Source organism: Polistes dominula, unplaced genomic scaffold (assembly GCF_049000335.1).
Source record: "Polistes dominula isolate Pdom_NZ unplaced genomic scaffold, Pdom_raw_medaka contig_322, whole genome shotgun sequence".
NCBI classification, from domain to species: domain Eukaryota; kingdom Metazoa; phylum Arthropoda; class Insecta; order Hymenoptera; family Vespidae; genus Polistes; species Polistes dominula.
The window spans coordinates 1-15397 of NW_028301109.1; the positions used below are offsets into that span (position 1 = coordinate 1).

A 15397-nucleotide genomic window follows, 5' to 3' on the forward strand; every position below is an offset into this window, starting at 1 on the left:
ACTTTCGATTTGAAATCCGGATTTCTCACCAAATTAGAATGCATCCGGATGACCGCGAAAAGACAGCGTTCTCGACCCTGCATGGTCATTTCGAATTTTGTAGAATGCCTTTTGGCTTGAAAAACGCACCAGCAACCTTTCAACGGTTGATGGATCATGTCTTGACCGGTTTACAAGGCGAAGAAATGTTTGTTTACTTGGACGATGTCGTTCTTTATGCAAGTTCACTTAACGAGCATGAGATAAAATTTGGTAAGCTCGCTCGCAGACTTCGTCAAGCAAATTTAAAATTACAGCCCGACAAATGCGAATTTCTGAGACGGGAGGTAATTTATTTAGGACACATTATTGGGGAAGACGGTGTAAAAACCGGGACCCAAAGAAATTAGAGGCAGTCCGTGAATTTCCGCGTCCGAGGAACGCAAAATCTGTTCGTCAGTTTTTGGGACTCGCCGGTTATTATAGAAGGTTTATTCCTGCCTTCTCTAAAGTCGCCAAACCGCTAACGGATTTGTTGAAAAAGGATGTTTTGTTTTGCTGGAAGAATGCCCAGGAAAACGCTTTTTTGCTCGTTACGTGATTCTTTGTGTAAAGAACCAATCTTGCAGTATCCAAATTTTGAGTTGCCTTTTAACGTAACGACAGACGCATCCGGCTATGCAATCGGTGCCGTGTTGAGCCAAGGTCCTGTTGGAAAGGATCTGCCTATTACCTATTGTTCGCGAATTTTGAATCGAGGCTGAAAGAAATTACTCCACAATTGAAAGGGAGCTTTTGGCAATAGTTTACGCGACAAGTTATTTTAGTGGCCATATTTGTACGGCAGAGAGTTTGTTCTGGTAACCGATCACAGGCCGTTAGTATGGTTGAAATCAGTAAAGGATCCTACATCTAGGCTTGTTAAGTGGGGTCTTAAATTGGCAGAATACTCATTTAAAATCGTATACAAATCTGGAACTGCAAATTCGAACGCAGATGCGTTGTCGCGAAATCCGGGTGGAGAGTAAGAACATTCTCTCAATAAATATGTTCGATTCAGACGACAGTCTTACTAAATTTGACATTAGACAAACTGCGGACGACGACGGGGACTGTGACGTCAACAAGACAGCTGACAGAGTGACTGGTCTTACTTCATCGTCATCTGATACGGTCGATCCAGTTACAGGGACGGTAACGGACGATGAAGGCTCTGACGTCGACGATACGGATGACTCATCCGCGTATGACAGACTTTACTCCCCGCAGACTGAGACCGAACATAACACGCATTTAAGAATGCTAACAGACAATGTAGGAGTCACAAGAGATTCGCTAAATTTAAGGACACGATAATTTAGTTATTTTTACAGATCTAGTCGGAACTCCGTGTGACGAAGGGGCAAAGACTTTAAGTAAAATACATAAGCTTCCGAAATTTGAAGAACTGGTGCTGGGACGCGCTAAAGTGGTGAAATTCGGCAAATATAAGCTAATCGCGATCCCCATTAAAGAACGGGCAATAAATGCCACTAAATTTGAAACGCTGGTTGAAGCTATTGGGTCTTTGCTATCCGTCACACGCGAGCTTGGGTTAACATCAGTCAGCATCTCGAGGACCCAAGGTTTGGACGGAATTTCATGGTTACGAATCTTGAGAAAAATTATTAATACATTCGAAAATGAAAACTGTAAAATAGTTGTTTGTAATAATGAAGTATCTATTCCAGAGACGGAAAAGAGGGAGGACATTATAGCGGAATGCCACTCCTCGCCTATCGGTGGTCACAAAGGTGTGACAAAAACGTATAATCGTATTCGACAAAAATATCATTGGCCAAATATGAAAAAAGATATTCAAGAATTTATAAATATTTGTGAAAGTTGTCAAATTAAGAAATTAGTTAGAATTAAATCCAAAGAGCCAATGATATTAACCGATACGCCAGGAGCGGCATTCGACAAGATTGCCATGGACATCGTGGGCCCGTTACAGGAGACAAAGATGGGTAATAAATATGTACTCACTATTCAGGATGCACTAACAAAATATTTCATTGCGGTACCTCTAAAATCAATTACGTCCGTCGACATCGCAGAAGGTCTAGTTCATAACTTTTGTAATATTTTCGGGGCTCCACGATCAATTTTGACAGACCAGGGCACAAATTTTACAGGTTCTTTACTAAGGGCAATATCAAAACAATATAATTGTAAGCAGATTAAAACCACTGCATTTCATCCGCAATCGAACGGATCTTTGGAACGTTCTCATATTGTCCTTATTGAATATTTAAAACATTATATTAATAAAAGAAGCGAGTGGGATAAGTGGCTCACCCATGCAATGTTCGCTTATAATACTAGCACGCATGAGGGAACAAGATTCACCCCTCATGAATTGGTTTTTGGTAAACAGGCAAATGTGCCATCAGTAGATGTTATAACTGGAATCAATTTAGAAGATACCTACTTAGAATATTATTTGGATTTAGTTAATAAAATAAGAACCGCACAAAAGGCGGCAAGACAGAACTTGGTGGGAGCTAAAATTAAATCTAAATATTATTATGATAGAAATGCTAGAGGTCAAAAGCTTAAAGTTGGTCAGGATGTCTATCTTTTGAAACAGCCAACGTCTAAATTGGGAAACCAATATACTGGTCCCCACCAGGTCCTAGAAGTGCTACCCAAAAATAACATCAAAATTAGTTATAAAGGTAAAAGTAAGATTGTTCATAAAGATAAGCTAAAATTGTCGAAATCTAAAAAGTAGTCTTCTTTCGTAAATATTTGTATATTAAAATATTTTTGCTAACATATTTGTTTTGCCACTGACTGTACATTATCACCAGGAAGGATGAATTCCAAGGTTTGCTACGTCATCCTTTGTTGCGTCACGACGGCCTTCGCTCTCTTGGGTTACGACTGTGGTGGAAATTCTGCCAACATCAGCACGGTATCATTGCTGGAGACCGGGGAGTGTAATCTACCCGTGTCATCGCCCAACAAGTCGGTGACGTACGTGCAGCTGTTACAGCTGACAGACTATGATAATGTGCGCGTATATCAGTGCAGAGTGGAAATAGACAGAACAATTTATTACTGTGGAATGAGTTCGCATATCTCGGCGGTTCATAACGGTCGCCGCATTTATTTACTTGAAGTGTCTTCGAACGTTTGTAAGAGTATGATAAATACCGGTACACTTTCGTTGAACTCATTCACACAGATTAGTGGACTACGTGTTAACTCGACAGACTTTCGAAGTGTTACGTTAGCGGGTTCCATTACCACCGACGGTAGGTGTCAAGGCACCCAATATTCGGATACCGACGGTACGTGGGACAGTGTGGTTGTTCAAAGTGTAGTGCGCACAGACATTAGAATATACACGGGAATAGTGAAAAGTGGTGAGAACTTGATTTCTCTTAGGGGACATATATCGTGCACTTTTTCAGAAGGAACGTGTTTTACAGACGAAAACGGTTGTGCATTTTGGACAGTTGTTCCCGGTTCGTCGTGTAATTTTGAACGATATACGGCACTGTATGAGGGGTCCGCCACCAAAGTGACGTCATCAATCGCAATCTCACATATTACAACAATGTACTCGGTGACGGAGGGAGACACTGCCTTCGCGTTGATGGGTAAAAACGAGCTCCACATTTGCGGGTATACTCTGGTCACTACTGAACATCCCAAACTTTTTATCTTGGAAACAACAGGTGGTCATACGTTTACGTCAAAGGCAAAAATAACACCCCAAAACATGGATTTGTTTGCCTATATAAATTCAAAGTTCGTATACGTTGAGAAGCACCACCGTGACCAGCTGGAGTCTCTCTATATAAACATCTTACAACAGAAGTGTAACCTAGAACAACAGGTTATTCGAAACGCGTTGGCATTTGCGAACATTCTCCCAGATGTTTTTGCGTACACGGTCATGAAGAGGCCGGGGTACATGGCGGTGGTGGCCGGTGAAGTCGCGCATATTGTCAAGTGCACCCCTATTCCAGTGAAAATAAGACATTCGGAATTATGTTATAGAGAACTTCCCGTGATATATCAAAATTTAAGTGTTTATTTAAAACCAAAGTCGAGAATTTTAGTTAGAAAAGGTACTGAAGTACCGTGCAGCGCACTACTGCCACAGGAATATTTGATCGAGGGAACCTGGTATCAGCTGCTACCAAAGCCAACATACGTAAAGGATCCCCAAATTCTACTGCCAGACACGGATGTGGTCTGGAGATACATCGATGCGGGATCGCTCGCGACTAGTGGGATTTATACACAGGCGGATTTGGACGATCTCCGGGACCATGTAATGTTCCCTGTTGAGCAACCGTCTATTTTGAACACTATCGCGAGAGGAGCAGCTGGACATAAAGTGAAAGTTGACACGTTAAATCTTGTGGATTTTGTAGGTGAAAAGGGTGTTAGTGAATTAGCAGAAAGTGTGACCTCTAAACTTTGGAACGGTCTATTGAAATTCGGAACGGTCAGTTCTGCTATTCTTGGAATTGTGCTTATTTTTAAAGTAGTGAAATTGATCATAGACTCTGTTCTTCGAGGGTACGCCCTGCACACAGTTTATGGTTGGAGTTTACATATGTTGGGTGCAGTTTGGGGCTCAATCACGAGCCTACTCCTCCATTTGGGGCGCGGGAAGGATGCTCGGCCCACTCAAAATTCGGACAATGGAATTGAACTTCAGTCGGTGCGCACGGAGACACCAGAACCTTCAAGCGGTAACTCCGGGGCCACCCAACCTACCTTGGATTCGAGAGGCTGCCAGACAGAAAATACACCTGGTAAGCGGGTTCAATTTCATATGGATGACGAAATCACTCAGAAATTTCGTTCGTTGCGAAGACCACGGGAGTAAATCCCATGGTTCTTCTTCTTAAGGGGGAGGTGTCACGTCCAGTGACGTCTAAATTCGAATTTCGTGCACTACACCCAAAAAATTTTAAATTTGGTAAACTCTGTCGTATTTGAATATTATTAGTCTGTCTAATTTTTGCGTAAAAGTAATTTGTTAAACTTTAGTTTGTATAATTTTGCGTGAAAATAGTTCTATAAGTACTATGTAAACCCTGCGAGAAAAATTTTTCTTTTTATATATATACATATATCTCATACTGTTTGTTTTAGTATATAAATTCGATACTTTGTATGTACATTAGTTATTAGATCAATTATAATAGATCATTTTCGTTCGCGCTAATGTACCTTATTTTCACGATCTATATATATACTTAAATATTTGGTAATTATGCTTTTCTTTTCCATATTGTTATTATTCTTTGTAAGGATAATTCTGTATTTCCTATGAACGACCATCGATAAATTGTATTTTGTAGAATGGATAAATTGGAGTATTGAGAATCCATTGTCGTTCATAGAGAAATCTGCATTACCGACAGTGTCGGTCGGTAACTAGTTTAGTCGATAAGTAAATGTCGGTAATACCGACATTGCGTTCTTCCAGTACTGACTTATCGGTCGACGTTATAATGGAATGATTGTTTTTAAATTATTATTTCAATGTGCATAAAATATTCATACTTTATTATATTATATTCGTTACTCATAATCTGTCTGCACGTGCATTTTTGCTGACGGCGCAGTTCCAGGAGCTCGCGCTTGATAACATTCCAATGTAACTGACACTTATCTTTCTTCGGAGAATTCGCGCTTGATAAAATTCCAATGTAAGTAATACTTATTTCTCTTCGAAGAATTCGCGCTTGATAAAATTCCAATGTAAGTAATACCTATTTCTCTTCGAAGAATTCGCGCTTGATAGTAACTAATATTTTTGTCAGCGAATTCTTCTCCTTGACTTGGGTCTCACGGTGTGGAAGTCAGTAGTGGAGGAAGCATTTTTGCGTAAGTGGGAGGTACTCCCACTCTTCCGAAACGGACGCTTCTTGCGATGCTGCGTTCGTCCATGAAGTCAGTCCACCATATACAGTAACTTGAGTACGTGTCTAAGATTTGTCTAAGAGTATTCTAGAGTTTTTGTAATAGTTTTCTAAGTCCATTTATAAGTCCATCTTATATAATCATTTGGTACTTGACAAAAATTTGTCTTAAGTTTTGTTCTTGTACTCCAAGTGTACTTATAAAGTCCACCTTATATAATTATTGAGTACGTTTCTTAAGTTTGTCTAATATTCGTTTAGTTTTGATTTTAATTATTATTATATTAATCTACTACTGCGTGTATCCAAATCTTGTGTTCGTGAGTTGAACGGATATGCGTGGTGTGATCTGGTTCTATTATCGACGGTTTATGAATATTAACTTGGTATTTTAACTTAGGCTGATTTACAATCAGTTCATTTAAATTTTGTTACTAAGTTCTCTCTCTCTTGTTTAATAGAACTTAGTCATTGTCTTCGAACATTTTATTCTTAGTTATTATTGCTATCGTAAATCTTTGCAAGCCTAAGTCCTTTATTTGTTACCAAATTAATATTCCGTTAACATTGTTTATTAATAATTGTGTGTGTGTGTGCAACAAGGTGTTTATTGTGTAACAATTTAAATCTAAATTTAAATTTTAAAATATACTATATTGTTATTCTACATTGTGATTGTGATTTAACAACTGCACCCTTCCTTCAAACGCCAATTTCAGTCAGCATATTTGGATTGCATCTCCCATTGGCCAGCACCGGAAACCAGGTAAGAATTAAAGATTTGGTTAACATCCAGGGTTGAGTTTTCTTTGACATATTGACGTCCGACGCTCCGGTATCCGCGAGTAAAGCCTATCCCGGGTAAAGTACTGGATAAGCAGGCTGACCCAAAAACAGGCATTGACTTTCTTTCTCTTATCCGAGTAAACGACTGTAAGGTCGTGACCGGTTGAGAAATCTCTAAATTCGTTCTTACTCTTCAAGTAAGAACTGGTGACAGCGGCCACTCGTGAAATCTCTTTTCGAGACGTAACATTTTCATATAATTTAAATACTTATTCTAATTGATTATTCCGCAACGCTGAGAAAACATCATGCAACAAGGTAGAAACATCCTTCTTTTTCCACTTGACTAGAGGATGATGTAAAACTACATAAAATTAATTTACTTTGAAAGTATTGTATGCAGAGATAACATGTTTCCACATGCCGTAAATTTTTTTCGGTCCAAGGGTCTCTAGGAGGAAAAAAACATCAAAAAAATCTAAGTGAAAAAATGTACTTTTAGGTGATAATTTGAACGACATTTTTTTGTACGGCATTTTAATAGTTTATTTTTATTTAAGGCAGTTGTCTACAAAAAATCAATGCCGTACAAATTTATTAGTTCATATTTATAAGAACTAATAAAATATAAAAAATAAAAAAAATCGATAAGTCATATGATCCCACCGGAAACTTGTTAATGGACCAAAGAGGGGCATAAAATAATAATTTTGAGCGACTATGCCGTGACTTGTAAGCTGTCCAACTGTGTGCATGTGTGAATTAAAAGCACAAAATTACTGTGTGCTTTTTATCAAATAATTTTGTACGGTATTCTTACAAACGTATAGATCCATCCAAAATAATGAGAAAACACGTAGTGCCGTTAAAAAATAGTAAGCAACAAGGTCGGAAAAAAGTTTTGATTATTTCTGACAAAACTGCGGGTCTATTACATCATTTGATTATTAACGGCGTTTATTTCATACAATTTCAACATACCTACTCTAATTGATTATTCCGCAACGCTGAGAAAAAAATCATGCAACAAGGTAGAAACATCCTTCTTTTTTCTACTTGACTAAAGGATGATGTAAAACTACATAAAATTAATTTACTTTAAAAGTATTGTATGCATAGATAACATTTTTCCACATGCCGTAAATTTTTTTCGGTCCAAGGGTCTCTAGGAGGAAAAAAACATCAAAAAAATCTATGTGAAAAAATGTACTTTTGGGTGATAATTTAGAACGACATTTTTTTGTACGGCATTTTAATAGTTTATTTTTATTTAAGGCAGTTGTCTACAAAAAATCAATGCCGTACAAATTTATTAGTTCATATTTATAAGAAACTAATAAAATATAAAAAATAAAAAAAATCGATAAGTCATATGATCCCACCGGAAACTTTTAATGAACGAAACTTGTAATGGACCTATTCTAGTTGATTATTTCGCAACGCTGAGAAAAAATCATGCAAAAAGGTTGAAACATCCTTCTTTTTCCACTTGACTAGAGGATGATGTAAAACTACATAAAATTAATTTACTTTGAAAGTATTGTATGCATAGATAACATGTTTCCACATGCCGTAAATTTTTTTCGGTCCAAGGGTCTCTAGGAGGAAAAAAACATCAGAAAAAATCTAAGTGAAAAAATGTACTTTTGGGTGATATTTAGAACGTCATTTTTTTGTACGGCATTTTAATAGTTTATTTTTATTTAAGGCAGTTGTCTACAAAAAATCAATGCCGTACAAATTTATTAGTTCATATTTATAAGAAACTAATAAAATATAAAAAAATAAAAAAAATCGATAAGTCATATGATCCCACCGGAAACTTGTTAATGGACGATAGAGGGGCATATAATAATAATTTTAAGCACTATGCCGTGACTTGTAAGCTGTCCAACTGTGTGCATGTGTGAATTAAAAGCACAAAATCACCGTGTGCTTTTTATCAAATAATTTTGTACGGTGTTTTTATAAACCTATAGATCCATCTAAAATAATGAGAAAACACGTAGTTCCGTTAAAAAACAGTAAGCAACAAGGTCGGAGAAAAGTTTTGCTTTTTTGACAAAACTCCCGGTCTATTACATCATTTGATTATTAACAGCGTTTGATTCATATAATTTAAATACTTATTCTAATTGATTATTCCGCAACGCTGAGAAAAAATCATGCAACAAGGTAGAAACATCTTCATATTTCCACTTGACTAGAGGATGATGTAAAACTACATAAAATTAATTTACTTTAAAAGTATTGTATGAATAGATAACATTTTTCCAAATGTTGTAAATTTTTTTTCGGTCCAAGGATCTCTAGAAGGAAAAAATCATCAAAAAAATCTAAGTGAGAAAATGTACTTTTGGGTGATAATTTAGAACGAAATTTTTTTGTACGGCATATTAATAGTTTATTTTTATTTAAGGAAGTTGTCTACAAAAAATCAATGCCGTACAAATTTATTAGTTCATATTTATAAGAAACTAATATAATATAAAAAATAAAAAAATCGAAATGTCATATGATCCCACCGGAAACTTTGTAATGGACGAAACTTGTAATGGACCTATTCTAGTTGATTATTTTGCAACGCTGAGAAAAAATCATGCAAAAAGGTTGAAACATCCTTCTTTTTCCACTTGACTAGAGGATGATGTAAAACTACATAAAAGTAATTTACTTTGAAAGTATTGTATGCATAGATAACATTTTTCCACATGCCGTAAATTTTTTTCGGTCCAAGGGTCTGTAGGCGGAAAAAAACATCAAAAAAATCTAAGTAAAAAAATGTACTTTTGGGTGATAATTTAGAACGTCATTTTTTTGTACGGCATTTTAATAGTTTATTTTTATTTAAAGCAGTTGTCTACAAAAAATCAATGCCGTACAAATTTATTAGTTCATATTTATAAGAAACTAATAAAATATAAAAAATAAAAAAAATCGATAAGTCATATGATCCCACCGAAAACTTTTAATGGACGATAGAGGGGCATATAATAATAATTTTGAGCACTATGCTGTGACTTGTAAGCTGTCCAACTGTGTGCATGTGTGAATTAAAAGCCCAAAATCACTGTGTGCTTTTTATCAAATAATTTTGTACGGCATTTTTATCAAACCTATAGATCCATCTAAAATAATGAGAAAACACGTAGTTCCGTTAAAAAACAGTAAGCAACAAGGTCGGAGAAAAGTTTTGCTTTTCTGACAAAACTTCCGGTCTATTAGATCATTTGATTATTAACAAAGCGTATGTTTCATACAATTTAAATACCTATTCTAATTGATTATTCCGCAACGCTGAGAAAAAATCATGCAACAAGGTAGAAACATCCTTCTATTTCCACTTGACTAAAGGATGATGTAAAACTACATAAAAGTAATTTACTTTGAAAGTATTGTATGCATAGATAACATGTTTCAACATGCCGTAAATTTTTTTCGGTCCAAGGGTCTGTAGGCGGAAAAAAACATCAGAAAAATCTATGTAAAAAAATGTACTTTTGGGTGATATTCAGAACGACATTTTTCTGTACGGCATTTTAATAGTTTATTTTTATTTAAGGCAGTTGTCTACAAAAAATTAGTTGTCTAATAAACCTTCTTAGAGGAGATCTCGGGAGTGTCGAACGTTCGGCTATTATATACCTTTGTTATCTTTTGTTTACGTTTTGTCGTCCGAAATTCGCCGAAGAAAATTCCTCGAGAAATTCCTGGAAATAAAAATACACATTTATAATAACCTGTATGTCGATGTATATTGTTTTCTTATTCTTTCTCTCTCTCTCTTTCTCACTGCTTTCTCTCTCACTCTTTCTGTAGTATTTCTATATGCTTATATGCTTAAATTTAATAGAAATAATGCTTACCACGCCGTATATGGAGAAGATAAAAAAAGTTGCAACAAGGTTAAAAGATTAGTGAATTCGTGTTATAACTCATCCCATGTTAAGAAGGCTAAAAAGAAAGTAAAATATGAAAACACATATAAAAATTATGCATGTAGTATGCATTTGATATATAACAGGAAGGTTTACGTAAAATTAAATTTTAAAAAATTATTTAAAGTTAACGGGAAATTAACAATATATATAGGTTTTTGAATGCTGAGCATGTGTATAACGTTGATAACTCTTTTAATAAGATATATTTTATAGTATAACAATGACAATATTTCTTTTTTGTATTCTGTTGTAATTATTTTAGTTTTTTTAATTTAGTTGCATGTGAAAAACCATTGATGGTTACCATAGCAACGTTCTGTTGGTTTAATGATTTCGTTAAGTGGATTCAAATTGGATGAATTGTTGAATCGATGTATCGTTGAATCGTTGAATTGATGATTGATACGGAATCAAATATTCAATATAAAATAATTATGTTTCATATCATTTTAAACAATCATGATTTAAAAAATAAATGAGAAGTAATAATTTAAATTACAAGATAATACAAACCGTTGATTTATCCAGACGAAGCCCCAGATTCGTTGATAAAGATTATCCAGAAAAAAAGAAGATATTAATTCACACTTTCGACCATGACAATATTTTTATCGAAAACGCAAATCCTTTTCTACCGAATTGGCCGAAAGTGTGTTAATGATTCTAATCATGCGTACCGAGCAAATTATTTTTCATTTAACAAGAATATTTCAACAAATTCTTGCATTTATTTCAAATGTGATCGAGTTTAGTAATTATTTTTAAAGCAATCTATGCGATTGCATAGAAAAAATGTAACTTCGTTCGAAACAAACACTGACTCTAAGATTGCATTGCACGCAACCACAATTGAAGATCTGAAAAGTAAAGTTTAGTCAAAGCAAGAATAAAATTTAAAGAACAATTGCAACGTGTAATTAAATAAATAATTTAATAAATCTTTTTATTCACATTACAATTTAATTAATGATGCAAAAAGTTAAAATTTTCTAATGCATCAAACGTCAGCCATTGGCTCGACAGTGCTTACAATGTACCATATAAATTCTATGGACATCATAAGCAATATCGGTTACCGGATCTCACCACTGGGAGTTTGCTGCGTCGGAGATCCATATAGAACTTAATGCATTTTTAAAATTAAAGAAAAGAAAGAAGGAAATATATCTGCATGTATGTATGCAGTAGTTTATAAAACGATTCATTAGTATGATTCCCATGGGAACGATAGTGAACGTCGTTCTGATATCATAAAAAGAATTGCATAAACATATACCAAGTATGTAATGTCAGTAAAAAAATATTAATTAAAATTCTTTAACACGTTGCCGCACACTTTTAATTTGACGATCGTGCTTAGAAATACGAAGATCGGACGGCTATAGCCGTCATTTGCGGCAATGGGTTAAAGGTTTTAAATAAAACAGTAATTGTATCAGAGCAAACTTAATAAAGAGTAACATAAAAAATAATCAAGTTTTTAAACTATTCTATGCAATGAAAATCTTTTTAAACTATTAACATCAAAACGATAAGGTTAAAAATAAAATTATTAAATAATTTAACACGTCTTATTTTCGTTGATGTTGTCTCGTTAAAGGATAGAAGACGAATACGAGATACGTTACTACGTAACCTTCTTAGAGGAGATCTCGGGAGTGTCGAACGTTCGGCTATTATATACCTTTGTTATCTTCTGTTTACGTTTTGTCGTCGGAAATTCGACGAAGAAAATTCCTCGAGAAATTCCTGAAAATAAAAATACACATTTATAATAACGTGTATGTCGATGTATATTGTTTTCTTATTCTTTCTCTCTCTCTCTCTTTCTCACTGCTTTCTCTCTCACTCTTTCTGTAGTATTTCTATATGCTTATATGCTTAAATTTAATAGAAATAATGCTTACCACGCCGTATATGAAGAAGATAAAAAAAGTTGCAACAAGGTTAAAAGATTAGTGAATTCGTGTTATAACTCTTCCCATGTTAAGAAAGCTAAAGGAAAGTAAAATATGAAAACACATAAAAATTATGCATGTAGTATGCATTTGATATATATCAGGAAGGTGTACGTTAAAATTAAATTTTAAAAAATTATTTAAAGTTAACGGGAAATTAACAATATATATAGGTTTTTGAATGCTGAGCATGGGCATAACGCTGATAACCCTTTTAATAAGATATATTTTAGATTATAACAATGAGAATATTTCTTTTTTTGCATTTTGTTGTAATTATTTTAGTTTTTTTTAATTTTGTTGCATGTGAAAAACCATTGATGGTTACCATAGCAACGCTCTGTTGGTTGAATGATTTCGTGAAGTGGATTCAAATTGGATGAATTGTTGAATCGATGTATCGTTGAATAGTTGAATTGATGATTGATACGGAATCAAATATTCAATATAAAATTAATTATGTTTCATATCATTCTAAACAATCATGATTTAAAAAATAAAATAGAAGTAATAATTCAAATTACAAGATAATACAAACCGTTGATTTATCCAGACGAAGCCCCAGATTCGTTGATAAAAATTATCCAGAAAAAAAAGAAGATATTAATTCACATTTTCAAACATGACATTATTTTTATCGAAAACGCAAATCCTCTTCTACCGAATTGGCCGAAAGTGTGTTAATGATTCTAATCATGCGTACCGAGCAAATTATTTTTCATTTAACAAGAATATTTCAACAAATTCTTGCATTTATTTTAAATGTGATCGAGTTTAGTAATTATTTTTAAAGCAATCTATGCGATTGCATAGAAAAAATGTAACTTCGTTCGAAACAAACACTGACTCTAAGATTGCATTGCACGCAACCACAATTGAAGATCTGAAAATGAAAGTTTAGTTAAAGCAAGAATAAAATTTAAAGAACAATTGCAACGTGTAATTAAATAAATAATTTAATAAATCTTTTTATTCACATTACAATTTAATTAATGATGCCAAAAGTTAAAATTTTCTAATGCATCAAACGTCAGCCATTGGCCCGACAGTGCTTACAATGTACCATATAAATTCTATGGACATCATAAGCAATATCGGTTACCGAATCTCACCACTGGGAGTTTGCTGCGTCGGAGATCCATATAGAACTTAATGCATTTTTAAAATTAAAGAAAAGAAAGGAAGAAATATATCTGCATGTATGTATGCAGTAGTTTATAAAACGATTCATTAGTATGATTCCCATGGGAACGATAGTGAACGTCTTTCTGATATCATAAAAAGAATTGCATGTTAGTATATTAAAACATATACCAAGTATGTAATGTCAGTAAAAAAATATTAATTAAAATTCTTTAAAGGTTTTAAATAAAACAGTAATTGTATCAGAGCAAACTTAATAAAGAGTAACATAAAAAATAATCAAGTTTTTAAACTATTCTACGCAATGAAAATCTTTTAATCTATTAACATCAAAACGATAAGGTTAGAAATAAAATTATTAAATAATTTAACACGTCTTATTTTCGTTGATGTTGTCTCGTTAAAGGATAGAAGACGAATACGAGATACGTTACTACGTAACCTTCGTAGAGGAGATCTCAGGAGTGTCTATTATACCTATGTTATCGGTTGTTTACGTTTTGTCGTCGGAAATTCGACGAAGAAAATTCCTCGAGAAATTCCTGGAAATAAAAATACACATTTATATGTTACGTCTCGCTAAGAGATTTCACAAATGGCCGCTGTCACCAGTTCTTACTTGAAGAGAAAGAACAAATTTAGAAACTTCTCGACCGGTCACGACCTAGTAGTCGTTTACTCGGATAAGAGAAAGAAAGTCAATGCCTGTTTTTGGGTCAGCCTGCTTATCCAGTACTTTACCCGGGATAGGCTTTACTCGCGGATACCGGAGCGTCGGACGTCAATACGCCAAAAGATACTCAACCCTGGATGTTAACCAAATCTTAAATTCTTACCTGATTTCCAGAGCTGGCCAATGAGAGATTTAATCCAAATATTTTGACTGAAATTGGCGTTGGAAGGAAGGGTGCGGTTGTTAAATCACAATCACAATGTAGAATAACAATAAAGTATATTTTAAAATTTAAATTTAGATTTAAATTGTTACACAATAAACACTTTGTTGCACACACACACAATTATTAATGAGCAATGTTAACGGAATATTAATTTGGTAATAAATAAAGGACTTAAGCTTGCAAAGATTTATGATAGCAATAATAACTAAGAATAAAATGTTCGAAAACAATGACTAAGTTCTATTAAACAAGAGAGAGAGAGAGAGAACTTAGTAACAAAATTTAAATGAACTGATTGTAAATCAGGCTAAGTCAAAATACCAAGTTAATATTCATAAATCGTTGATAATCGAGCCAGATCACACACAATATTTAACAAATACAAGATTTAGATATACGCAGTAGCAGATTATTATAGATGAAGTAAGAGTACTTAGAAGAACTTCAAATACACACTCGATATTTATAATTGTAACAAATGGTAGACTTTATAAATACAGAAACGTTCAAACTTAATAGTATTTAAAATCAAAAGACAAATTTAAGACACGTACTCAATAATTATATAAGGTGGACTTTATAAATGGACTTAGAAACTAGACAATTTTTAGACACATACTCGATAATAATATATGGTGGACTGACTTTATAGATGAACGCAGCATCCCAAGAAGCGTCCATTTCGGAAGAGTGGGAGTACCTCCCACTTACGCAAAATGCTTCCCCCACTACTGACTTCCACATTGTGAGACCCA

General features: G+C 34.2%; 1 protein-coding gene across 1 annotated transcript; it reads left to right on the forward strand.

Annotated features, from left to right (window-relative positions):
* The first annotated feature begins 3221 nt into the window (after positions 1-3221).
* On the forward strand, positions 3222-4882 carry LOC149031155 (uncharacterized). The gene has a single exon (XM_089176590.1). It carries the CDS (start codon positions 3587-3589, stop codon positions 4871-4873), a length of 1287 nt encoding a protein of 428 aa, XP_089032716.1. The 5' UTR covers positions 3222-3586; the 3' UTR covers positions 4874-4882.
* The last annotated feature ends 10515 nt before the right edge of the window (positions 4883-15397 follow it).